This window comes from Trichechus manatus, unplaced genomic scaffold (assembly GCF_000243295.1).
Source record: "Trichechus manatus latirostris isolate Lorelei unplaced genomic scaffold, TriManLat1.0 scaffold00024, whole genome shotgun sequence".
Lineage (NCBI taxonomy): Eukaryota > Metazoa > Chordata > Mammalia > Sirenia > Trichechidae > Trichechus > Trichechus manatus.
Window position 1 is genome coordinate 22,086,239 of NW_004443960.1, and position 26,652 is coordinate 22,112,890.

General features: G+C 43.5%; 1 protein-coding gene across 3 annotated transcripts in view; it reads left to right on the plus strand.

Moving 5' to 3' along the window:
• The window catches only part of PRKCB (protein kinase C beta), a 396,410-nt gene that overhangs the window by 321,935 nt on the left and 47,823 nt on the right, over window positions 1–26,652 (plus strand). For all 3 annotated transcript variants that reach the window (XM_004373342.2, XM_004373341.3, XM_023728531.1), the window contains 3 exons: window positions 15,238–15,329; window positions 18,315–18,377; window positions 23,107–23,245. In XM_004373342.2, the coding sequence (XP_004373399.1) occupies window positions 15,238–15,329; window positions 18,315–18,377; window positions 23,107–23,245 (294 nt within the window). The remainder of the gene's footprint in view (window positions 1–15,237; window positions 15,330–18,314; window positions 18,378–23,106; window positions 23,246–26,652) is intronic.

Here is a 26,652-nt window from a genome sequence, read left to right on the forward strand (position 1 = left end):
AAGGGCAGGCTCTGTCTATACTAAGGAGGAGATCTCGTTCTCAAGGCAGAGGCTAACTTGAAGCAGCAATTTTCAATTTCAGTTGGATGTATTGAGATTGGGAGAGATTAGTCATTTGTGACTAATACTCACTTTAAAGTACAGTATCTTAGTTCATAATTTATTGGTTTAAGAATGATAGAGTGGGTTTGAGGTTATTCCTTTAATATTGAGCCACCTCACTCACTTGCACTTCAATCTGATTTCTAGGGTTAGAGAGTAGGGGTGGCTGGGTTCATATGGAAATTGTGCAAAGCTCTGGGTCTCATCAAGGAATTGTCACACGCAAGCGAAGAGAGATTAAGAGCAAGAAGAGCTGGAATGTGAGAGTTCAGTGGATTTGCATCTTGCATGGGGGTGAAGGCAGCATGTTAGAGAGTGACACACAGCCTCCAAATCCAGTAAGGCCAGGGCTGGTTGAGGATCCGGTGAAATAGTTACCCTATCTCCAGGAGCTGTATTGTTTGAAAGAAATAAGTAACTTTACTTTTTTTAATTGTGCTGTAGGTGAAGGTTTACAGGGCAAATTAGTTTCTCATTAAACAATTAACACACGTATTGTTTTGTGACACTGGTTGCCAACCCCACAATGTGTCAACACTCTCCCCTTCTCGACCTTGGGTTCCCCATTTCCATTCGTCCAGTTTTCTTGTCCCCTCCTGCCTTCTCGTCCTTGCCCCTGGGCTGGCATGCCCATTTAGTCTCGTATGCAGAGCTGAGCTACATGTATTATTGTTTGTTTTATGGGCCCGTCTAATCCCTGGCTGAAGGGAGAAGAAATATGTAACTTTAAATATTAGAGTCTCAGTTGGCTTGGGGACATGCACTCCCTGCAGCCCTTGGGGGCCGAATGCCGACTGGCAGAGGGAAGAACATATACCCCTTCCATCTCACCTCTACTCTGCAGCATATGTTTATTGAGCGAAATGCCCCAATTTAAATTATTTTCCTCTCGCTTAACGTTTTTTTTTTTTTTGCTAAGCACATATATTTTAATTTTGCATACATTAAATTTATTTTCAAAGACTTATAATAATGCCTCCTGTATGTGAGGCAGCATCCCAAGGGCTAACTTATTTTAAGCCACACAACAACCCTTGGGAATAGGTCCTATTTTCATCTGCATTTCATAGACGAGGGGACTGAGGAACAGAGACTAGGCTGAGCCCACACAGCTTAGTACATTTCAGGGCCAGGATTTGAACCAAGGTGGCTTAGCTCCAGGGGGCTTTGCACTTAACCACTACGCTATGATGACTTTGCCTGACTTCCATTCCCCCTGATGCTCTGGGGTCAGAACCGTATCTCCAGACTTCACCAGGAGGCCTGAGATCTAGCCCAGCCCTGTTCTTCTCACTGGATAACGCTCAGTCATCTTGTACCTCCACGTAAGCATGTGCCTCCATGCCTCAGCTTTCTCATCTCTAGAGTGGAACCCTACTGGAACATCTACAATTGAATGGGCCTTCAAAACCTTTGCTTCATTCCAGCCTCAGAAAAACCCTGGGATGGAAGGGATTATCTCTCATCCCACTTTGTAGGTGAAAGGATTGAGAATCAGGGATGTACAGTAGCTGCCCTTGACATACCACCACCCATGGGTCCATTGAGCTCAGAGCCCAGACGGTTGCTACTACGTTATGTTGAGTGGCCACCCAGATGGCTTTAGCAGTGATAATGATACAAACAACAAAAAGCAGCAGCTAACGTTAGTGAGCATTTCCGTATGTGTCAGGCACTATGCTAAGACTGCCCATGTATTATCTCATTTTAGCCTCCCAACATCCTTCCTGGGTAGGTCCTATTGCTATCCTCAGTTTACAGATGAGGATGCTGATGCTCAGAGAAGTTAATTAAGTCATGAAATGTCACAGAGTTGGTAAGTGGTGGAGTTGGGAGTCGTTCTACAAGACTCCAGAACCTCACACTCTGAAGCCTTTGCTGTCCTGCCTCTGCCTTAACTCCAGATTCCCGTTAATTGTTTATAAGGTGTTTTCACTTACATCACCACATCTGCCCTTCACAGGAACACACTGTAAGTCAGTATTACTGTCCACATTTCTGCACAAAGGAAACTGACCTGTGAAGATGAAATGGCTCAGGTGACACAATAAGTGGCAGCCCCAGGTCTTAAGCCCAGGTTTCCTTATGGCCTTTCAGATGCTTTTTCTACTATGCAGAGTTGCCCTACTTATCCTAGAAGAACATTGCAAGGATTAGGAAAGACTTTATCAGTGGGAGTGATTTTTTTAAACTGAAGGAGCACTGAACATATATGAGGCAGATTCCTGTGATCATGGCTACGGTGACGATCCGCTTCCAGGGAAGGCCCGTGAAGGTGGGCATGTGAGTCACGCACAGCTGCTAGCATTGCATGTCTTTCAATCCCCATAGTGGTGCTTCATAGGAGGAGGCAGCCAGGGCTGGAATCGACAGTATCCCTAAAGCCAGCACCCCTTAAAATCAGATTGTTACTGCCAATATATAGAGGGTTGTTGTTAGCTGCCATCATATCGGCCCCTGACTTGCGGCAACTCCCATGCACAAGGGAGCGAAACACCATCCACATGATCAGTTGCGAATCGGACTGTTGTGATCCATAGAGTTTTCATTGGCCGATTTTTTTGGAAGTAGACTGCCAGGCCTTTCTTCCTAGTCTGTCTTAGTCTGGAAGCTCCACCGAAACTTATTCAGCCTCTAGCAACACACAAGCCTCCACTGATGGACAGGTGGTGGCTACCCATGAGGTGCCTTGGCCAGGAGTTGAATCTAAGCCTCCCACAGGGAAGGCAAGAATTCTACCACTGACCAACCAGTGCCTTGCATACGGAGGGTACTAATGCTTATTGGTTCTTTTAACAGATATTTGTTCGTTGAAATAAATGTGTCAGACACTAGCAACATCACTATGAGGGATACGTCCGTGAACAAAAGCAATGAAATCACTATTCCCTTGAAACCTACATGCTGATGAGAGAGACAGATGATAAACAATAATAGCAACAAAATATAACAGGGGTAGAGGTGGATGGACTGGGGGAGAGAGGTGCTCTTCTTGAGAGGGTGATGAAGGAAGTCCTGTCTGATAAGCATGACTTTTGAGCAGAGGTCAGCACAACAGAGTGAGGGGACAGAGGGAGGGAGGGATGTGTGCGTGTGGATGTCTGGGGGCAAAGCGCTCCAGACAGCAGAGAGAGCGAGTGTAAAAGCCCGAGGTGGGAGCGTGCTCGCATGTTTCAACAACAGCACCGAGGCCAGTGTAGCCAGAGTGAATTATCATTTCGTATTTAGTGACCCAGAATTCCCTTATGAATCAGCTACCTTTAAAGAAATGACAGATCTAGTAGAACATGCTGCAAATTTGATGTTTTTTGTTTTTGCTAGAGACTTAGAATTTTGAAAATAAAATACCCTTAACAGAATAAAAAAAGCCCTCAAGGTGGTCAAGACAGATAACAGTGAAACAGATACCCACTCGTGTATAAAACAATCTGGTTGTTCTAATAATGATGCAAATTTGATTTTAAAAAACTTGTTTAGAAAAACAAAATGGCATCAGCAGTATCTGTAGACAATTGAGATAAAAATATTTTAGAAATATTCATGGCACAATGTTAACAGAAAATGTAGAATATTAAATTCCATGTAAGCTATTACTGTAAAATGTGTTAAAATTGAATGTGTGCATGGAAAGGAATTGGAAGGGGCCACAGATAAATCAAAACATTGGTTTGATTTAAGGAGAGGTCTTTTTGAATTTATGTTATTTCATTTAAGAAAAAAAAACAAAAAAACCCTATTGCTGTGGAGTTGATTCCAACTCATAGTGACCCTATAGGACAGGGTAGAGTTTCCAAAGAACAGCTGCTGGATTCGAACTGGCGACCTTTTGGTTAGCAGCCAAATGCTTAACCACTGCACCACCAGGGCTCCTTTGCAACAGCAGTCAGAGGGGTTGAATTTTAAGAGCAAATTGGTTTTAGGTGAATGGGGTTTAGGCATATTGACTAGGAGCCCAGGGATAAGGGTGAGTCCCCAGTCAGGTAAGACTGCGTCTGTGATTACTGACTGTATGACCTTCAGGAAGTCACTTAGCTCCGAATATTGGTTTCATCATCTTTAAAGTGGGCATAACAAGTGAAGATTAAAAGAGATGCTGCATCTAAAGTACATGATAAACACTCAGTAATTGGAAGCTAGCTGCATTATTAGAGCAGGGCCGGAGGGCCACCTTGCTGCAAAGGCACAATAGAATTATGTTTCCTCCAGTTCTTTTGCAGTTTCTCCCAGGGACAATTGTCAGCCCAGCACAGTCATGCAATTTCCCAACTGTCAGTGGGCACAGGCAGTTAAGTCTCTTTAGCAAAACATCTATTTTAACTGTTTTCTTTTCAATTGAACATATGTACCTCTTTATAAAAAAAAAAAAAAGAATTAGATTTTATGAGTCATTGAAGGACAGAAGTTACTTCCTCCCCAAACTTGCTGTCATGGCCCAGCAAGAACTCAGTTGCAAGGCATGCTGGGAGGAGAGTGAACCAGGAAGCAAGAGGGACAGAGAAGGGGATGACACCCACTTGTGGAGTGGTCACTGGTGACATGTCCATTGAGCCCCCAAAGTGCCCCAGGAGTCCTGGTACCTCTGGGTCAGCTCTGGGATGGCAGCAGTATCTAAGGGATATGGTTTGGTGTGAGGGCATAAGGGTATAGCTGCAGGAGGCTCTGGCAGTTGTCTCGGTCAGGGATGATTGGGTTGCAAGAATAGAACACCCCCTTCCCCAAATTGTTGTTGTTGTTAGGTCCCATTGAGTTGGGTCTGACTCACAGCAACCCTATGTACAACAGAACGAAACATCGCCCAATCCTGCACCATTCTCACAGTCGTTGCTATATTTGAGCCTGTTGTTGCAGCCACTGTGTCAATCCATCTCATTGAGGGTATTCCTCTTTTTTGCTGACCCTCTACTTTACCAAGCATGATGTCCTTCTTCAGGGACTGATCCCTTCTGATAACATGTCCAAAGTATGTAAGATATAGTCTCGCCATCTTTGCCTCTGAGGAGCATTCTGGCTGTACTTCTTCCAAGACAGATTTGTTTGTTCTTCTGGCAGTCCATGGTATATTCAATGTTCTTTGCCAACACCATAATTCAAAGGCATCACTTCTTCTTTGGTCTTCCTTATTCATTGTCCAGTTTTCACATACATATGAGGCAATAGAAAACACCATGGCTTGGGTTAGGCACGCCTTAGTCCTCAAAGTGCCATTTTTGCTTTTTAACACTTTTAAGAGGTCTTTTGCAGCAAATTTGCCCAGTGCAGTGCATCATTTGATTTCTTGCCTGCTGCTTCCGTGGGCAATAGCTCATGGAAAATAAAAAAAAAAAGACTTTATTGACAGAAAAAACCCAAAGGCGAAAATACAGCTGGGCCTTATGAGGAACTAGAATCTGTAACTTTACAGCTTCCCAGAATAGATTTCTCTATTTCTTTCTCCTTGCTTTCTTTGTTTCTCCCTGCTTGTGGTAAAGATGGCCTCCTAGCCCGTTGCAATTTTACCTACCCACCAGATTTCCTGAGTTCTAATTCATGCTTATAGGAAAGAGAATCTGACTGGTTCAGCTTGAGTCAGGTGTTTATTCCTGGCCCAATCAGCTGGAAATTGGCTACTACTAACTCTGCAGGCGACTCTAAGAAGGGTCATATCTATAGGGAGGAAACGATGTGGGAGGTGTCAGGTGGGAGGCACCTATCTTGATTCCAAGGAGACTAACTAGGTTGATGCAGGACTGAGGCTGCTGCTAGCGGTATTAAGATGGCATTCAGCATCTCCAAGGAGAGGGAGCAGGTGAGAGCTTGGCAGGTGTCAGGGCCTGAAGCAACTAAAGCCACCTGAAGAGCTTGAGTGCAGGAAAGGAGCTGGGAAAGCAATCCAGGCATGCAGAGCTGCAGCAAGTAGGAATAGATACAGCCTGGTTCTCTGCCTCCTGGATGGTGGCCTTTGCTTATTCATCCTGTAATCAAAGGTCCATGAAATTCCAAGGAAGAGGAGAGACGGTCCTAGTCCTTGAAAAATTTGCTCTCTATGTGGAAGAACAAGACTCAGAAAGCTGACCAAAAAGCTAGAGGAAGATCAACTACTTGACTGTAGTAGTGATTCTGAGGCTATACAGACACAGGAAAGAAAGGTTGTGTGATGTGTGTCCTTGACCACACACTTATTGACTGAGGCTCTGTGTGTTTGCACAGACTTGACATGCATCATCTTATATATCCTCGCAACACCCCTATGAAAGAGAGACTTTTATCACCCCCTTTGTGAAGGCAGATATAAACAGTCTATCTACTGAATGATCTTCATAATTTTCCAAGCTGGTTGGTGAATCAATCCTATTTGTAAGCCGCTCCCTTTATTTCTCAGATCTGTTTCTCTCCAGAGAAGTGGTGTATTGCTATAGTTAAAAGCCCTGGCTCTGGCATCAGCTGGAGCCCTGGTGGCACAGTGGTTAAGAGCTACGGCTCGAATCCATCAGCTGCTCACTTTAGAGTGTGGTCCGTGGTGTTAGCCACACATTTTGCTGTCCATGGAATCTTATTAAAAGTGATAAGCATCCCCCTGGCAGCCACATGGGCATCATATCATACCCTACGGGGGTGGCTTGGAGGAAGCCTGGTTGTCTCTTTGAATTCTCTGCCCCATTCTCGGCTCTGCCAAGTGAACTCTGCTCATGCCATCAAGCCATTATTTTAAATCAGACCATACTCATACTCATGCTCCAAATATGGGAAATTCTATCCAACTGTTTTGCATGATGCAGTGGCAGACAGACGGTTAATTTTATTTGTTTACTAACTGAGAGATAAAGGAGAAAAGGAAGTTAAAATTAACTGAAGTCACTTCAAGCTTAGAGGGCAAGGAAAACGGTGTAATGAAGAATACCAACAACAATGACAATTTTGAAGAAGCACTCTGAAAGTTGAGCAGACTGGCTGGTTTGAAGAGAAAGATGGTGAGATTGCTCCCTGAGCTTTTAATTGGAGTTGACAGTGGAACACCAGGTGACAGTGGAACACCCACGTAGAAATGTCCTGTAGCCAGCTGGAGCTGACTAAAACTCAAGAGAGAGAGAGAGGATGGAAATACAAGTCAAGATTCATCAGCCTAGAGGGATGAAAGTTGAAACTTTGAGCTGTGATAAGTCCTCTTTGGAAAACTGAGCAAATAGGAGAGAATTAAACAGGCGTCCCAGCCGATACTCAATAAATAAACCCATTGCCGTCGAGTTGATTCTGACTCGTAGCAACCCTAGAGGACAGAGTAGAACTGCCCCATAGGGTTTCCAAGGAGTGGCTGGGGGATTTGAACTGCCAACCTTTTGGTTAGCAGCTCAGCTCTTAAGCACTGTGCCACCAGGGCTCCACTCTTTATTGAAACTATTTATTTAGTTTCTAATTTTCATGTAGTAAAGTCCAACAAATAAGTCCTAATCAAAAACCACCAGAGATGGCCAAAAGACAGATCTTTGGAGGCCTTGAAATAATTTTAGAGGAAGAGTGGGGAACAAAGCCAAATTTCAGCAAACTATGGAGGAGAATAATTATATAAGAATGGGAGGCAGTGGGTGAGGGCCATTTGGTTAGCTGAAGTCCTAATAGCTCACTCTGTGCCTCCATGCAATTTATTTTATCAAATCCTTTTTCAGGTTATGGTTTGAGTTAGTTGGTCACCTGTCAGTTCGAATCCACCAGCCACTCCTTGGAAACCTTATGGGGCAGTTCTACTCTGTCCTATAGGGTCGCTATGAGTCGAAATCGACTCGGTGGCAATAGGTTTGGTTTTTTTTGGTTGAGTTAGTTGTGTATTTGTTTTAACCAAGATTCTGAGTTCTCCGAAGGCAAGGCCTTACCTTACTCATCATTTTTGCTGCTTTAACACCTAATGAGATAGATGGACACGGTAGCCGAAACAATGGACTCAAACATGAAGATGGCGCAGGACTGGGCAGTCATCTAGTTCTGTTACACATAAGGTAGCCTTAAGTCGGAGCCGACTCAGTGACAACTAACAACACCACTGCCACCTAAGACCGTGAGTTGCATATAACAAATGCTCAGTTCAATCCTAAAGCTCACTTCTCAGCTCAAGATTGCCTCTAGCTTGCCTCTTGAAATGTTTTCCAAATTTTGATGTCCTCCATTATGGAGTGGGAGATGAATTTTAGTGGTACAGGGACAAATAAGTCATTTAAGGGATTGATATACCCAAACCAGACTGGATATAGCATAGCAATGATGGATTTCAGATATATATTTATTTTGCACAGTGACAATGATTTTCCATTTATGACTTTGGTATGAAGTTTAAAATTTTCTAAAATTGTATTTAAGAAAAAAAGTAAATTAATAAATATATTAAACAGTAAATTTTAGTATAGGAGGCAGGCAAACATGGTAGAAATCTTGAAGCTGGTATATGAGACGACTGAATTTGGGGTCGACAGCTTTGTGTATCATACTCCGGTCCTCACCTACCTGGCTTCCTTCCCCTCTCATTTGACTCCATATTATCTACTCTCTCCAGCAATAATAGCCATAAATCCAGGGACTTGAAGTGTCAGTTATATTTTTCACAGCGCACGTTAAAATAAACACAAACCTATAAAGGTAAAAACATACGCATCCATCTCCCTTCTAAAATCATCTTCCACTCCAATTTGGGAAGCATCGCCAGTTGCTGTTGAGTCAATTCTGACCCGTGGCAGTCCCTTCTGGATCAGAGTAGAACTGTGCTCCATAGGTTTTTTTAAAAAAAAAAAAAAATTATTTTATTGTTGTTGTTGAGGATATACACAACAAAAGCATACACCAATTCAAGTTTGTATATGTACAACTCAGTGACATTGATTTCATTCTTCAAGTTGCGCAACCATTCTCAACCTCCTTTTCTGAGTTGTTCCTCCCCCGATAACATACATTCACTGCCCCCTAAGGTTCCTTTCTAATCTTTTGAGTTGCTGTTGTCAATTTGACCCCATATAGATAGATCTTAAAAAAGCACTATGCTCAAGGCAGACATTCTTTACTAGTTAAGCTAAAGTATTGTTTGGTTTTAAGAAGATTGCGGGGGATACTTTTGGTTTAAGGTTTAAAGATTATCTCAGGGCAATAATTTCAGGGGTTCACCCAGCATCCCTGGCTCCAAAGAGTCTGAATTCCATGAGAATTTGAAATTCTGTTCTTCATTTTCCCCATTTTGATCCATATGATTTTTAATGGCTGATTTTTTTGGAAGCAGATCACCAGGCCTTTCTTCCAAGGTATCTCTGGGTGGACTCAAACTGCCAATCTGGTTGGCAGCAGAGCACATTAGCTATTACATCACCCAGGGACTCCTGGGAAGCATTACCGTTTGGGAATTTATCTGGTTTTCCCACTAAGTCTGGGGAATCCTTAACATCAGGCACCTTGGGTTATTCACAGCAGCATCTGTGGCATGGAGAATAGTGCCTGGGGCAGAGAATGGGCATCATTAAGTGTTCAGAAAATGAAAGGACAGTGAGATGCCAACCATAATGTTTAATAGCTGAGGCATTGGTGTACCAAAGCCAGATGTGGTGGAGTTCAAAGCTGATGGATTTCAGGGCTTCCCTGCATACAGGTAGCAGTAGAAACAGATCACAGAACGTGGCGTTACCCACAGTGGAACCGTCTCCTCGTGCTGGGATTCTGACTAATGAGTTTGGGGGGCAAGTTGAGTTCTTCCCAGCAGAAAGCAAGCAAGTGAAATCTCTCCTTCATTTACTTCTCTCTCTGTGGCCGATGCCATCTGCTAGTTTTAAAAATAATTTTTAAAAGCAAGTGTTTTGGTTCTCTTCAACGTGAAGCAAAGACAGATGCTATTTTGGGGCTTGTTTTCTATCAGAAAAAACCCCAAAGAACCAGTGGCTGAGCGTTGGCAGTTCTGGCTTACTGTTTCCACTCTGCCACCAACTCATATGTGACCTTTCTCCAGATCTCATATGCCTTGGACCCTGACAACAGAAGTGATCATTCCTCCTCCCTCTCTGCCTTCACTGGGGATGTCAAGAGGGTGAAGTGTAATATCACTCCGAGAAAGTCCTTTGACATTTCAAAGGAAAATTGGTTAAGCTGTGCTCCTTCTCTGCAACCTACCAGCTTCTGTCTTGAGATAGGGCTGGGTCTCTACATTCGTTCTCTCCCCTCCTGGACAGGAAACTCTTTGAGGGGAGGATACATCCGCACATCCATAGAATGTCTAGCAGAGAACCTTGCATGTAAGATATGTTCACTGGAGGCAGCATAGCACAGAGATAAAGAGTGTAGCCTCTGGAACTCGACCACCAGGTTAAAATCCTAGCTGCAACTTACCAGCTGAAAGACCTTCGGCAAGTTACTTAACCTTTCTGTGCTTCAACTTTCATGTCTTCGAAAGGAGAAGAATGATAGTACTGTGTTTTTACGCAAATAACGCGTGCCTTCTGCGTTTGTTTGCTGGCCACGCCCTCCCCTGTGAGTTATTTTTGTAAGCACGCTATGCTAAATTTTTTTTTTTTTACAGTGACATGTAGAAGAGGATTGGCATGGCAGCCCTTGTGAGGGTGCCTAATGGGAGGGTACAGCTGGCAAACAAACGCAGAAGGCACGCATTATTTGTGTAAAAACACGGTATTTATCATATTGGGTTGTTTAGAGAGATAAGTGAGATAAAATATATAAAGCACTTAACCATTTGCCATGGAGCTGACTCCAACTCATGACAACCCCCTGTGTGTTAGAGTAGAACTGTGCTCCGCAGAGTTTTCAATAGCTGTTATTTAGAAGTAGATCACCAGGCCTTTATACTGAGGCACCTCTGGGTGGACTCGAACCACTAACCTTCTGCTTAGCAGCCGAGTGTGTTAGCTCAGTGCCTATCACATAGTAAGTGCTCCACAGATGGTAGCTTTATTTCCTTATTGCAGTTACTATAATTATTAGGCACGCAATACACATTTGATAAATAAATGTATGACTGTTACATGTTATATATAGGAAACCCTGGTGGCATAGTGGTTAAGAGCTACGGCTGCTAACCAGAAGGTCAGCAGTTCGAATCCACCAGGCACTCCTTGGAAACCCTATGGGGCAGTTCTACTCTGTCCTATAGGGTCGCTATGAGTTGGAATAGGTTTAGTTTTTTGTTTGGTTATATATAAGATACAGTCTATGGGCTATAAGAAAATTTTTTTTTTTTAATGGTGGTTTAGACATATGATATATGGCTAACATTATGCTAGATGCTTTATATATGCCATCTTTTAAAATACTCTGTGGGGCAGGTGTAACGATGTCCAATTTACATGTAACAACAAAGGTGGAGATTAGTGTGGTTAAGTAACTGCTTGGCATTGCACAGCTGATAAGTAATAGAACACGACCTCAGGTCCTATATTGATTTCAGAGCTGGAACCTTTGCCCAGCACTTCACTTGTCTGCCACCCCTGCTTCTGGTCTTATAGCTCAGCACGGTGGCTTGACAACTTTTAACGGCAAACCAACATAAGAAACTCATTTTACATTGCCATCGGTCATACCTATATATAATATTACTGAAGCACATGTTTCACAAAATAAGACTTAGTGGTACCCTGTGCAAGGCACTCTGATCATTTCCATCAACTGCTGTGCCACCAGGGCTCCTTAAAAGCCAATGGCCTGACTTAAATAAGCAGGGAGTACCGAGAGGACATCACATTTATTTACAGTATGCAGCACTACACAGGTTTTATTTGAGCCCCTTGGTCACTCAGAGTTAAAGATGGTTGACTATATTATCCATATTTTACAAATAGAGATTTGGGGGCTCAGGGATATTAAGTGGTCGTCCCAAGTCCACCCAGCTAGAAAGTGTGGAGCCAGGGCCTTGAGAAGAGGGTGGGAGGGAGGAAGACAGGGTTAGGAGATGAAGTCAGAGAGGGGATCAGGGAACAGATCACATAGGCTGGTGCCATAGAGGCCCACTACTTCCTGCTGCCTTCTGGGATCACTCATTCATTCACTTCATTAATGTTGACTGCGTGCTTCCTTTGGACCAGGCATAGTGCTGTGTTCTTGGTGCACCGTTGTAAACCAATTTGACATGGTCTTTGGCTTTATGGGGCTTTCAGTCATCCCTGGCTTTAAACCATTTCTTTCAGGGTGAAAAATCAAAGTCCTTGTAATAGCCTGTGAGGGCCTATGTGATCTGTTCCCTGATCCCCTCTCTGACTTCATCTCCTAACCCTGTCTTCCTCCCTCCCACCCTCTTCTCAATCACACTGGCCTCCTCTTGGTTCCTAAAGCGCATCAGGCATCCTTCAGCCTCAGAGCCTTTGCACAGGCTGTTTCCTCTGCCTGGTGAGCTCCTCCTCGAGGTATCTGCGTAGCTAACTGCATCACCTTTTCTAAGTCTGCTGAAACATCTCCTTCTTAATAAGGCTTGCCATGACACTTTATTGAAATTGGAACTTCTTTCTCCCATCCCGTCCAGTCCCCCTTATTCTGCTCTGTTGTTTTTTGTTTGTTTGATAGCACTTACTACTTTTTAACATTCTATATAATTTACTTATTTATCATGTTTAGTGTTTATTGTCTTTACCTGTCTCCCCCTACTAGAATGAAGGATGAAGGCAGGGATTTTTGTTGGTTTTGTTCACTGCTGTATCCCCAGCACCTGGTACTTAGTAAAAAGAAAAAAACCAAACCCATTGCTGTCGAGTCAATTCTGACTCATAGTGACCCTATAGGACAGAGTAGAACTGCCCCATAGGGTTTCCAAGGAGCACCTGGTGGATTCCAACTGCTGACCTTTTGGTTAGCAGCCGTAGCTGTTAACCACTATGCCAGCAGAGTACTTACTGGGCTCTATAAATATATTTTTTTGAATTAACAAATGAGTGAATAAATGAATGAAATAAATAACCACCCAGTTAAATAGATAATTACCAATATGGCAGGCAATCAAAGGAAAAAACACAAGGGGCCATGAAACAGTGCAACAGGTACACCTAATTTAAGATTGAGATGGGTTAACCAAAAAAACCCATTGCCGTCGAGTCAGTTCCAACTCATAGTGACCCTATAGGACAGAGTAGAACTGCCCCATAGGGTTTCCAAGGAGCGCCTGGTGGATTCAAACTGCTGACCTTTTGGTTAGTAGCCTGAGCTCTTAACCATTGTGTCACCAGGGCTCCTGGGATGGGTTAGAAAAGTGATTTTTTCAGGCTGTAAACATGAGAGGGACTTCCGCTCCCTACAGTTGAGCTAGTGCAGACCCTGCGCTTGCAAACCAGAGGAGTGTAGCACAAAGGAGTGATTAGAGCCAGCAGAGTCTGTGAGAAGAGGTGAAGCCATTCATTCATTCAGCAAACACCCCTGGAAGGGAGGAGAGAAGGCAAATGGCCAGTAGATGCTGCCCAGGGACCATAACATACCATACATCTTTCTCATTTAATCCTAACAATAACCCTGTGGTTCTGCTGTTATCACCATTTTATAGATGAGGAAACCCAGGTATTAGATAACTTTTCCAAGTACACTCAGCCATCAGGAGGCAGTGTTGGGTTTCCAAATAAAATCCCGTTTGGCACCAAAACCTATGCATTTTCAATCTCTGGGCACCTACTACATGCTAGTCATGGTACCAGGAATGGGGCTTAAACAGATAAGGAAGTCATAGTCCCTCACTTGAAGGAGATCACTGTCTGTCTGGAAAGACATATTTAAAAAAATGCCCTGAATGGGGTATAGATTAGTTTTTTCTGCTCCCAATTCTTTTACTTCTAGAGATGCCCTCGTAGACCACTTTTTTCGAACGTTGATCATTCATGGGCCTTGTTGTTTTTCGATAGGCACTGTGTTAGTTATCTATTGCTAAGTAACAAATCACTTCAGTGTTCATGGCTTAAAACAGTAATAGACATTTATTATCTCACATTTTATGTGGGTCAGAAATTTAGGAATGGCTTTTCTGGATGATACTGGGTTGGGAGTCAGAGTCCAGGTGTGCAGTGGTTAAGCACTCGGCTGCTAACTGAAAGGTTTGAACCTACCAGCCACTCTAGGGGAGAAAGATGTGGCATTCTGCTTCTGTAAACCCTATAGGGAAGTTCTCTACTGTCATATAGGGTCACTATGAGTCAGAATCAACTCGACATCAGCAGGTTTGTTTTTTTTTTTGGTCAGGGTTGGGGTCTCAAGTGAAGTTGTAGTCAGGGTGCCTGCTGGGACTGCAGTCATCCAAAGGCTTGACTGGGGCTGACAGATCTGCTTCCAAGGTGGTTCACTCATATGGCTGGTGGCAGGAGGCCTCAGTTCCATGCCATATGGACCTTTCTGTAGTCCTACTTGAGTGTTCTCATGACATGGCAGTTGGCTTCCCCCAGAGCAAGTGATCCAACAGAGAGCAAGGTGGAAGCTGTCGTGTCTTTTACGACCTAGTCCCAGAAGTCACACATGGTCATTTTCATAATATTCTGTTGGTTACACAAGCTAGTTCTATTCAGTGTGGTAAGAGACTATGCAAAGGCATGCATACCAGGAGTGAAAATCATTGGGCAGCCATCATAGAGGTTGACTACCACAGCTACCTAACCAGTGGCTATCAGATTGACTCTGACTTATGGCAACCCCACAAGTGTGAGAGTAGAACTGTGCTCCATAGGGTTTTCAGTGGCTGGTTTTTTGGGAACAGATCACCAGGCTTTTCTTCCAAGGTGCCTCTGGCTGGTTCTAACCGCCAACCTTTCGGTCAGGAGCCAAGCACGTTAATCGTTTACACCACCCCAGGACTCCACCACAGCTACCTACTGCCTGTAATATTATTTACTTATTATTTTCCACTTATTGTTAAAATTAGCCTTGTCCTAAACAATACTATCCATTAAGTCACAGATTAATGTGCTAATTATATTTTCCGGTACAAACTAATATAAATTTATAACTATTAATTTAAAGAAAATTTATTCATATACCACTTCAGCTCACTTGCATACTTCCAGTGGCACAAATACTCCACTTGGAGCAACACTGGGCCTGGCAAATATAGGCTGCCTGGGAGTTCTGGTTGTTCTGACTATAAATTCCAGATATTCTGGGCTTTCTGTTTGGAGCTTGAGAAACTACAGGATGCTGACTTTGCTGTTTGCTCTCTTCTTCCAGGACCGCCTGTACTTTGTGATGGAGTATGTGAACGGGGGTGACCTCATGTACCACATCCAACAAGTTGGCCGGTTTAAGGAGCCTCATGCTGTGTATGTGGGAGCCTGTGCTGTGCTTTTTCCTTGGGATAAATGAGTTGGTTTTTAGTACCTTTGGGTTTTCAGGCAAAGAGGGATTTTAAGCATCTGGGGCTTCTTCATGAGAAAGGTAGGGCCAGGAGAAAAGGGTGTTTTGCTTAATATGGGATACTTCTTTCTTTCCTGCCACCAACAAAGAACTTGATCCTCTCAAATTACAGCTATTTCATTATCTCCAATTCTTACCCCTGACTCTTAAGGAAGCCCCTATAGCTTCCTTGGGGAATGTCATTGTAGATTGTGTTTGTTCATTTGCCATATTTATTGAGAACCTACTAGGTCCCAGAAGCCCTGGTGACGCAGTGATTAAGAGCTATGGCTGCTGTCTTGGTTATCTAGTGCTGCTATAACAAAAATACCGCAGGTGAATGGCTTTAACAAAGAGAAATTTATTTTCTCACAGTCTGTAGGCTAGAAGTCCAAATTCAGGGCGTGAGCTCTGTAGGCTCTGGGGGAGGGTCCTTCTCATCAATTTTCCCTGGTTGAGGAGCTTCTCAGTGCAGGGACCCTGGGTCCAAAGGATGTACTATGCTCCCAGTGCTTCTTTCTTGGTGGTATGAGGTCCCCCTGTTTCTCCACTCACCTCTCTCTTTTATATCCCAAATGAAACTGGCTCAAGACACAATCCAATCCTGTAGATTGAGTCCTGCCTCATCAACACGACTTCCACCCATCCCCCTTCATTAACATCGAAGAGGCAGGATTTACAACACATAGGAAAATCACATCAGATGACAAAATGGTGGACAGTCACACAATACTGGGAATCATGGCCCAGCCAAATTGATACACACATTTTGGGGGGGCACAATTCAATCCATAACAGCTGCTAACCAAAATGTCGACAGTTCGAATCCACCAGCCACCCTTGGAAACCTTATGGGGCAGTCTTCTCTGTCCTATAGGGTAGCCATGAATCAGAATTGACTAGATGGCAATGGGTTTGGTTTTTTTTTGTTGTTGTTGTTTACTAGGTCCCAAACCCTAAGTGCTTAACAAATGTGTTCTCATTTAATCCTGAGAACAATCCTGGGAGGTAGGTGTTTTCATCTCCACTTTACAAACGAGGAAACTGAGGCCCAGGAGTTTTGGGAATTTGCTCAAGATCACAGAGCTAGTGGGAGGCAGATGCAGAATTCTGACCAAATCTCTTCCGCCCACGTTCTCTATCCAACAGCACGCTCCCTCTCCAGTGCCTTCACTCCAGGGAGATGAAGGGCCACGATATACCACGGCTGTGATTTGTGAGTCTGGGATGTAGACTGATTCTGGATCTTTGAAAATGTGTTTCCCCCACTGAATCCACTCTTTGCCTTCCCCCTTCAGTCCACAGAGCAGCCAGTATCTCCTCTTTTTAGAACATACATCTCATCAGTTTACTTCCCCTAGTTACTCCCCTGCTTAGAGCCCCGTTGGCAGATAGGAACATGGCAAGTCGTAGGAATTAACAACAATAACCTCTCCTAGGGAGTCTGCTAAGATCTTACTGCCTGTCCAGAAAGCCACCAGGGATCATGTAGGACCCCAGTCCTTCATCACGGAGGCTTGCTGGTTCCTGTTCAGCTCAGCCCTTGCCCTCTCTTTTCTCCCACCCATGGAGGTTGTGAGCACTAGCTTCTGGCAAGGTTAGCATTGTTGTGTTTCTGATCAAGCCATTAGTATAACTCAGCACAATTCCAATGAGACCACAGGCCTGGCTCTTCTTTTACTTCTAACGTCTGATTGACCACAGGCCTTAATTCTATTATCACACAAGACATATGATCAGGACACTTGGCATAGTTCCCTAAAGCCTTGCTCCACCTTTGTGGTATAACTGGGCTTCCTGTTTCTCTTAACCTCTTTCTTTCTGGATCTTCATTATGAGCTTACACTTTACATAGATTCTGTCCTAGCTGTACCATTCATTAGCTTTATAACTTGCCCACCAAAAAAAAAAAAAAAAAAAAACACCCGTTGCTGTCGAGTCGATTTTGACTTATGGTGACCCTATAGGATAGAGTAGAGCTGCCGGATAGGATTTCCAAGGAGTGGCTGGTGGATTCAAATTGCTGACCTTTTGGTTAGCAGCTGAGCTCTTAACCACTGCGCCACCAGGGCTCCATAACTTGGCCAAGTTATTTTTATTTGTTTTTTAATTTTATTGTGTTTTAGGTGAAAGTTTACAGCCCAAATTAGTTTCTCATTCAAAAATTTACACACCACTTGTTTTGTGACATTGGTTGCAATCCCCACAATGTGTCAGCAGGCTCCCCCTTTCCCTTTCTACCCTGGGTTCTCCTTATCTATTTGTCCAATCTTCCTGTCCCTTCCTGCCTTCTCGTCTTTGCTTTTGGGCAAGTGTTGCCCATGTGGTCTCATATATTTGGTTGAACAAAGACACATGTTCCTCACGTGTGTTATTATTTGTTTTATAGGCCTGTCCAGTCTTTGGCTGAAAGGTGAACTTTGGGAGTGGCTTCAGTTCTGAGTTAGCAGGGTGTCCAGAGGCCAAGTTATTTTATCTCACTAAGCCTCAGTTTCCTCATTTGAGGAATAGGGGGATAATAATTGGATCTACCTTATAGGATTGTTATGAAGACTAAACCAGAGAATGCCAAAAATAATGCTAGGTAGATGGTAAACCTTCAACAGATGTTAGTGGTTATTGTTATTGAACCATAATTTTCCATCCAGTTCCTCTTATCCCATGGCCCCCTTCCCCATGTGCAATTGCCGAATCTCCGCCCATCCCCAGTTGGTCTTTAAGACAACCTTGTAGCTCTTAAAACAACCCGAATCCATCCATCTACTCAGCGTTTTATGAGATATATGGCTGACCATCCCTGGTGGGACTTCAATGCCCTATGCCTTCTTCAAAATTGTGTTGAATTCTGAGACTTGCCATGCAAACGGTGTCCTTGAATTTTCTCTGTCACTTTTTCTTAAAAAAATTTTCAGATTCTACGCTGCAGAGATCGCCATTGGCCTGTTCTTCTTACAGAGCAAGGGCATCATTTACCGGTAAGTGAGCACTGCTGTGCTTTCCATCTCCTCGTTCCCTGCCTCTTTCTTTAACCACGTTTAAAATAGAATCCACGGTGGGGGAGGAATCCTCCAGTACTAACTTGGGCATGTGTTCTGCCAGGCAGTGTCGCCCACTGCCCTGGCAAAGTTTGGGCAGCTCTGTATGTCGGTAGAAAAATCTCTGTGGACTCCGCCACCAGTGATGGTTCATAATGCTCAAACATGAGACCGTTTGCTCTAAGAGAAAGAGGCTCACCACTGGGGCCCCAGTACCTCTGTTTCTTGCCCAGGGACCCCACACGTGAGGGTCAAGCAAAGGATCTTGGCTGACAAAGTGTGATGGATCATATTATTACAAAACATTTTTTTTTTTTTCTTTTTTGCTATGTAACTACAACTTGCAAACGGATCTCTGAGTCGCTTGCCTGAAGGACAGGATTAAGTTTGGGAGCTGGCATTTGTCCATTTTTGGAGGAGCAAGTGTATGATCATAGCTGTCTGAGTCATACCATTTCATGTTCCATGCAAGGCCGGCTGTGGAGCCCGAGGCTGCTATTTGTCAGCGAGGCCAGAGTGTACAATCCTTTTCACACTACATAGATGCAAATGGCATAGTCCGCTCAGGTTTGGACTTGTTTGTTATGCAAGAGAGACTGGCAGGGTCATGGGGCTTCCAAACCCCACTTGGTGGCGACAAGGTTCTATTTCAAAGACCATAAAGAGCCACAAAAACCCATTTTATTCATTCATTTGACAACTATTTATCAAGTGCCTACTGTGTGCTCCATGTACATATCATGTTATGATGTGACTCATGGTTGGTGAAGTAGAGGGTCGGCGAAAATGAGGGAAACCTTCAAGGAGAAGAACGGACGCAATAGCCACAGCAGTGGACTTCAGCATCGTGGAGATGGTGCAGGACGGGACAGCATTTTGTTCTGTTAGACATAAGGTCGCCATGAGTAGGAGCTGACTAGACAGCAACTAAGAACAATAACAGCTATGTGTGAGGCTCTATTCTAAGTGGTGGGGATACAGCAGTGAACAAAACAGACAAAACCCCTGCCCTTGTGGAGCGTACATTCTAGAGGCAGGAGACAGATGAGTAAATCATGAAAATATACAGAACCTCAAGTGGTGGCAGGTGCTATGGAGAAGGAAAATCAAGCAGGTGAATGGGCTATTAAATGCTGGGGGTGGTGGGTTCCTCCCATTCTGTAGAGAGCTTGAGGATTAGGGTCTAGGATTAGCTAAGGAGGAGCTGGGAGCCTTGGGTCTCTTGCTGCAACTGACGGATATGGGACTGTATTTGTTTCCCAGGGCTGCTGTAACAAAGTGCCAAACGCTGGTGGCTTAAAACAACAGAAATTTATTCTCTCATAGTTCTGGAGGCTAGAGGTTCAAAATCAAGGTGTAGGCAGGGCCGTCCTCCCTCTGAAGGCTCTGGGGAAGAAGTCTTCCTTGCTTCTGGTGGCTTCTGGCATCCTTGACATCCCTTGGCTTGTAGCTGCATCACTCCAGTCTCTGCCTCTGTCTTCATATGGCCTTCTTCCCTGTGTGTCTGAGTCTCTGTGTGTCCTGTACTCCTCGTATAAGGAAACCAGTCATATTGGATTCAGGGCCCACCTTAGTCTGGTATGACCTCATCTTCATTAATTATACCTGCAAAGACCTTATTTCCAAATAACGTCACATTCTGAACGTCACATTCTGAGGTTCCTAGTGGACATGAGTTTTAGGGGACACTATTCAATCCAGTAAGAAGCCCTGGTAGTGCAGTGGTTAAGTGCTTGGCTACTAACCGAAAGGTCGGCGGTTCAAACACACCAGCTATTCCTTGGAAGAAAGATGTGGCAGCCTGCTTCCATAAAGATTTACAGCCTTGAAAACCCTATGGGGCAGTTCTATTCTGTCTTATAGGGTCACTATGAGTCAGAATTGACTTGATGGCAATGGTTTTTTTTTTTGTTTTTGTTTTTTTTTTGGATTCAACCCAGTACAGAGACTAAAAGGCATAAAGAGATTAGCCCTGGTAGTCTCAAGGCAGATAATGGAGGTAAGGCTGTGAGTGCTGTTGGAACCAGTAAGTGGAAGGTGGGGCCTTGCCAGAAGCCTGCAGAGGCCTGGGGCTTTCTTCTCTCCTTGGATTGGTGCTATGAAATCTAGTGTGGAGGGGGAAAATCTCATCCTGAACACACAGAGTCTCCACACTCCCCATTTACCCCTTGGTAATGCAGGGATGAAGGTCAGGAAGAGGTGTGGTTTTTCTTGGCACATGGGAGATCCTAGTGAGGGCAGAGAAACAGAATAATAATAATGCAAATTTAAAATAGTGTGGCCATTCTACCCAGGCTTGTCCTCAATGAACATGTATCACCATGTGAGCATGAGACAGAACATGTGAGTCCTCTAATCCTTCAGTTCCCCTGCTGACTTTCACAGAGAGCATCTTTCATGCTGACGTGATTCTGGTGTTGAATGGTACACATTATCTTCCAAACGACATGACCCCTAAATTCCTGGAGCCAGGATCTGGGGTCAGCACCACTCATGGCTTAAGAACGGGGGCAGAGTATTTCTTCAAAGAAATATTAAGATGCTGTCCTCACAAGATGCTAGAGGAGACACAAACCACAAATGTCCACCACCCAATCAAGATGATTTAACGGAAAGGTCTGCACTGAACAGTAGATCCCCTTACATCTCTGGAAGTGGAACTCCCTGAGGAAGTCTGGCCTGTGGATCATCCCTACTCACTGGTACTGAAACACTAAGTGTTGACAGTGACGTGTGTGTTCAGGAAGGAGGAAGTGTGTTGATACTGGAGTGATTTGATACAGTGGGGATGTTCAACAATTCCCCCAAATATCACACCCTCCTGACCGACACAGATGGAAATAAAACAGTGAGTGCGCAGTATATGTCCTTGAGCTTAAAGCTCAACTGTCAGCTCCTTAGAGAGGTCTTCCCTGACACCCTGTTTCAGCTGACCTCCCCCACTACTGTCGGTTTCAACATCCTCTTTATTTTCTTCATGCCACTTATCAGAATCTATAACATTCATGCTTATAGATAATTTGAATGCTTGCTAATTGTCTTCTTCCCCGCACTAGAATTTGGTCTGAATAAGAACAGGATGGTTGCTTATCTTGTTCACAGCTATATACAGGTGTATGTTGCTTAACATCCAGGATAGGTTCTGTGAAATAAATAGGACGATGTGATTTGAACGTTGTGCGAACACCATATTATATACAGGAGAGAGATGTGCAGGATGGTCACTGGTTGGCCTGGGACCCGTGCTGTTTCACCACTGTCCCAAGGGACTGCACAAAAACTTTGGGTCTGCCGCTGGTCCTGCGTGCTCCCCACTCAGTCTCTGAGAGCCGTGCCTGGCCCCCACCTGCCCGCCAGGGTGCGCAGTCACAGTCCGGCTGCCTCCTGGCCCCGCTGTGCCATCGACTCTGTTCCCTTCCTTCCTCCCTGCCTGCCTTCCTGTCTCCCCTAGTGGGCTTTAAACTCTTCCAGCCCCACCTGTCCCAGCCTAGACCAATGGGCAGCCACCACCAGCCACCACCACAGGTGATGCCTTGGCTGAATGGGGTAGCGGCCTCAGCGGGGCACCCCCCTCAGGAGCTCCAGTGTAGTCTGCCCAGTTCCTGCCTGCGGTGAGCGTGGTGAGGCAGGCAGCTCCAGATGGGTGCTGGGACCCTCTCCCCCTGCCGCCCCAGGCTTGGGGTGGTCTTAGGACCTGGAGAGCTAGTGAGAGACAGATCAGATCTCCCCACTTAGCAAAGTACATCCACTAGTCTCCTATGTGGGTTCTCCAGTCGAGATAACCTTATGGAACCACTTATGTATATGTGGTGGGAGTTGCCTGAAGGGATGTCAAGCAACGCATACCTGCACTTAGCTCCATACATTGTGCCTGTCACATAGTAGATGCACAACAAATATTTTTTTGATTGAAAGAAAAAATGAAAGCTCCTGGTTCATGTTCAGTTCTAAGGAACTGGCCTAGGAGAGCTTGGAGCTCTTGGAATTAAATAAGTTTCTCCCAATCATTTTTTTCCTTCATGATCTTCAGACATATTCCGAAAGAAAATAATTTTGTGAAAACTATATATTCTTACCAAATATAAGGAGTCCTTACGTTGCAAAGGTCAGCTCTTGGAATTGTGGATACAAGAAGCCTCTATAGACACTCTGCCCTTTGTTTAACTTTGTATGGATCTCTCTCTTCTCAGAGATGCTATCTCAGCATGTCCTCTGAGATGCTTGGCATAGTTTACAGAAAAAGAAAAGAGAGGTTTTTGGCCCCTTGTTTTATCTCCCTGCCAGTTTGTAAGCTGTTGGAATGCAAGGGCTGGTTTATAGTCACCTTTGTGTCAGCATAGAGTCCCTGGGTGGTCAAATAGTTAACATTCAGCTGCTAACCAAAAGATTGAATGTTCGAGTCCACTCAGAGGCACCTCAAAAGAAAGGCTGGTGATCTACTTCTGAAAAATCAGCCACTGAAAACCCTATGGAGCACAGTTCTACTCTGACGCACGTGGGGTCTCCACGAGTCAGAGTTGACTCCATGACAGTAGGGTTTCTTTGTGTGCGTGTGTCTGCCCCCACAACACCCAGTACAGTGCTTTGCACATAATGAGTGGCTGTTGGTTGACTTTAATTAAATCATTTAAGCATTTAATGAAATCCCTAATACTTATGTCTGCCGCAGTGACCTGAAACTTGACAATGTGATGCTGGATTGTGAGGGCCACATCAAGATTGCTGATTTTGGCATGTGTAAGGAAAACATCTGGGACGGGGTGACAACTAAGACGTTCTGTGGCACTCCAGACTACATCGCCCCTGAGGTGAGAGCTGATGGGCCCCTAACACATGTCCATGCTGTGCTGATGTCTTTCTAGATGGCTGTGTTCGAGCTGGGAAAGGTAGAGGGTGGTGCCTGGCAAGCAAACCCCAGGCTGGTCCTTAGCCTGTACTCGAAAATCATTCCTTTGAGATCACACATGCAAATTGACTTAGCACACATCCAGAAGCTCTGGCCCAAAATACATCAAGGTTTGGGAGAAAATTTAAATAAAACTCAAAAGAACCATCCACCACACATCAGTAAAATTCTTTTGTCAAGATACTGTGGCTCATGGCCATATGATACCTCCTCCTGATTATGATATTGAAATGTTTGTTAAGTGGGGAGAAGAGGAGAGAGAGAGAGAAATCCCCTAGGCTGACATAGGATCTGTGTACTGATAAGTATGTAGGAGCTGTGATGAATTCTGAAAGATTCAGAATTTTTTTTTTTCTGTGATAAAGATTTAATTATAGTACCTTCTGTCTCTTCCCAAAGGAAATGGTCAGTTGCAGAATGGATTTCCCCAACATATCGTGGCACAGTAAGTTGTGCCAGATGATAGCTTTATTTTTTCTCTGAATTGATGCTTGGAAAGGTGGAATTCTGCAATCTGTTACTGGATTTTTTTGTTGGGAAAGAAACTGAGGTTGTGGCAGAGTCTTGGAAATGGACATCCTAGAATTTCTCTTTTCTTGACTGTTAGTCTCTCAATTTGTCGCAATGGTTATGCAAGTCCCCAGGTAATGAAATGACTTGGTACATAATTTAAAACCGGTGTACTCTTTTACCAAAGCAGCTCATCTTCTAGGTCCCTAGTTTGCAAACACACACGCACACACACACACGAGGGTGGAAGGATATATGTTCAAAGTATTTCACTGCAACACTATTTTTTAACAATGAGAAATAGACAGTAATATCAATGACAATCAGTAAAGGAATGATTAGCTAAAATATGCTACATCCATGTTAAGAAATACTATGCAGCCTTACAAAAATCAGGGTGTACCTGTATTACTGACTTGAAACAGTGCTCATCCATAAGGCAGTGGGCAATAGACTATGATGTATTTACAGTATGGACCTCTACTAGGCATCAATTCAAAAAAGTAAGTTAAATATACATATAGATCCGGAAGGATCTTCAAGACATATTGCTGAGAGAAAAAAATCAATGTGCAGAGTGATAAATACAATATGATGCCATTTATGGAAAAAAATCCACAAAACACTACTGTATATTTTCTATGAGTTTATATGTATACATGTAAAACATAGAAAATTGGGAAGGTAATAGACTGATTTTATAGTATCAGGTACCTCTGAGGATGAGGGCATGGAAATGGGAAATTTAGCTCAATCTGTACTGTTTAGATTGTTTACAAGGTAAATGTATCTGTGTATTACTTGAGTTATTAAAAAGTAACCCATTTAAAAATTAGCCTCTTATTGGGACCCAATGGAATTTTCCCTATGTAACATACTTGGTTCTATTATAATTTTGTTTAATTAATTAGAAATCAGACACAATTGGTGACACAGTTGTTTGATGTGCTGTGAGTTCAATAATCTCTGGTTCTCGACCCTAGCTGAACTTTATAGAGTCCCCTGGGGAGCTTTAAAAATATAGGATGCCCAGCCTCACTCCAGATCAATTGAATCAGAGTCTCTACACAGTGGGGCTCAGTATCTGTGGTTTTCTAACGTTCTCAGTTGATTGTGATGCTGATAAAGCATGATGAGGGCCTGAGCTGTGTTAGTGGTGAAATTTCATCCTCCTTGCTCGCTGGGGACGGCAGGAACGAGCTACAGGTCAGGTGTTCATCCCAGCTGTGCCGTTAACTAACCCCATCACCTCTGGTGACTCCTTTCACCTCCTCAGGTTCTGTTTTCCTTTGTGAAAGGATTGTCTTGTTGGGTTGTCATGAGGATCAAATAAGACATGAAGTACTTTAAACGTGTGAAAACACTTTCAATGAGAAGTGTTCTCACAGAAAGATTTCCCTTTGGTCTCTTGTAGTTAATTCTCCTCAGAGTACATTTCTGATTTTCATGGGAGTCGAGGTGGGAGATGGAGTTCAATAAACAGATGCTCTACAGCCAAATTTCCTGAAATACCTTTACTGTGTAAAACATCACAGATAATTGAATTAGAGAACATTCTAGTGATAACTAGCATTTTGAGGGCATAATGTGCGAGAGACGTGTAGTATCTCATCCTCACAAACCTCCAGGAAATAGACAATATTAGCTTCATTTTATATAGGCAGAAAGTAAGGCTTAAAGAAATTAAGTAACTTCCCCAAGGTCACACAGCTGGTAAATTGTAGAATCAGGATTCAAAATCTCGACTGTCTCACCTTCAAACCTCAGCTGTTAACCTTTGCTATAACATCTCTTAACCCCTTTGATACAATTAGTTTTATGCCCTTACATACTGAAAGGAGCCCTGATGGCATAGTGGTTATAGAGCTCGGCTGCTAACCAAAAGGCTGGTAGTTCAAATCCACCAGCCGTTACTTGGAAACCGTATGGGGCAGTTCTGCTCTGTTCTGTGGGGTTGTGAAGAGTTGGCATCAACTCGATGACACCTACCAACGACCACACATACTGAGAGATGGACTATCACACAGCTACTCTAGACTTCATCCTACTCTGGCAATTTGCTAATATGTATCCAAAAATTCAAAACTGTATGTCCCATTTGATCCACAAGTTCTACCTTTAGGAATTTATCACAAGGAAATAATTGGGTGTCCAGTTATCTCATTAAAAGGATAACTATTGCAGCATCAGTAGAAACCTCACCAACTGTGAACTGATACAATAGATTTTGGTATACCCATTCAGCAGAACGTTATACAGAGGTAAAAATGGATTATGTGGATGTACAACTATTAGCATGAAAACAGGTGAATAAAACACTGAACTAAGAGTCCATATTAGCAAAATATTTATGCCTATTTAACACACACACAGAGCTTAAGATGCATTCATAGAAAAAATGTGTGGAAGTAAATAGACCAAATATTAATCGTAATTTTTCTCTTGATAAAGAATTATTTTATTCTCTTAGCTTATCTGTATTTTCTAAATAATAGTAAATTAGTAATAAGTGTTATTTTTATAATGAGAGAAAAAGAATTATTCTTCTTAAAAGTACCATATGCACAACAACAAAAAGACAACCTAATCAAAAACTGGGCAAAGGACAGGAACAGACACTTCACCAAAGAGGATATTCAAATGGTCAACAGACACATGAGAAGATGCTCAACGTCATTAGCCATCAGAGAAATACAAGTCAAAATCACAATGAGAGACCAAGGATGGCTAAGATTAAAAACAAACAAAAAACACGGAAAATAACAAGTGTTGGAGAGGATGTGGAGAAATTGGAACCCT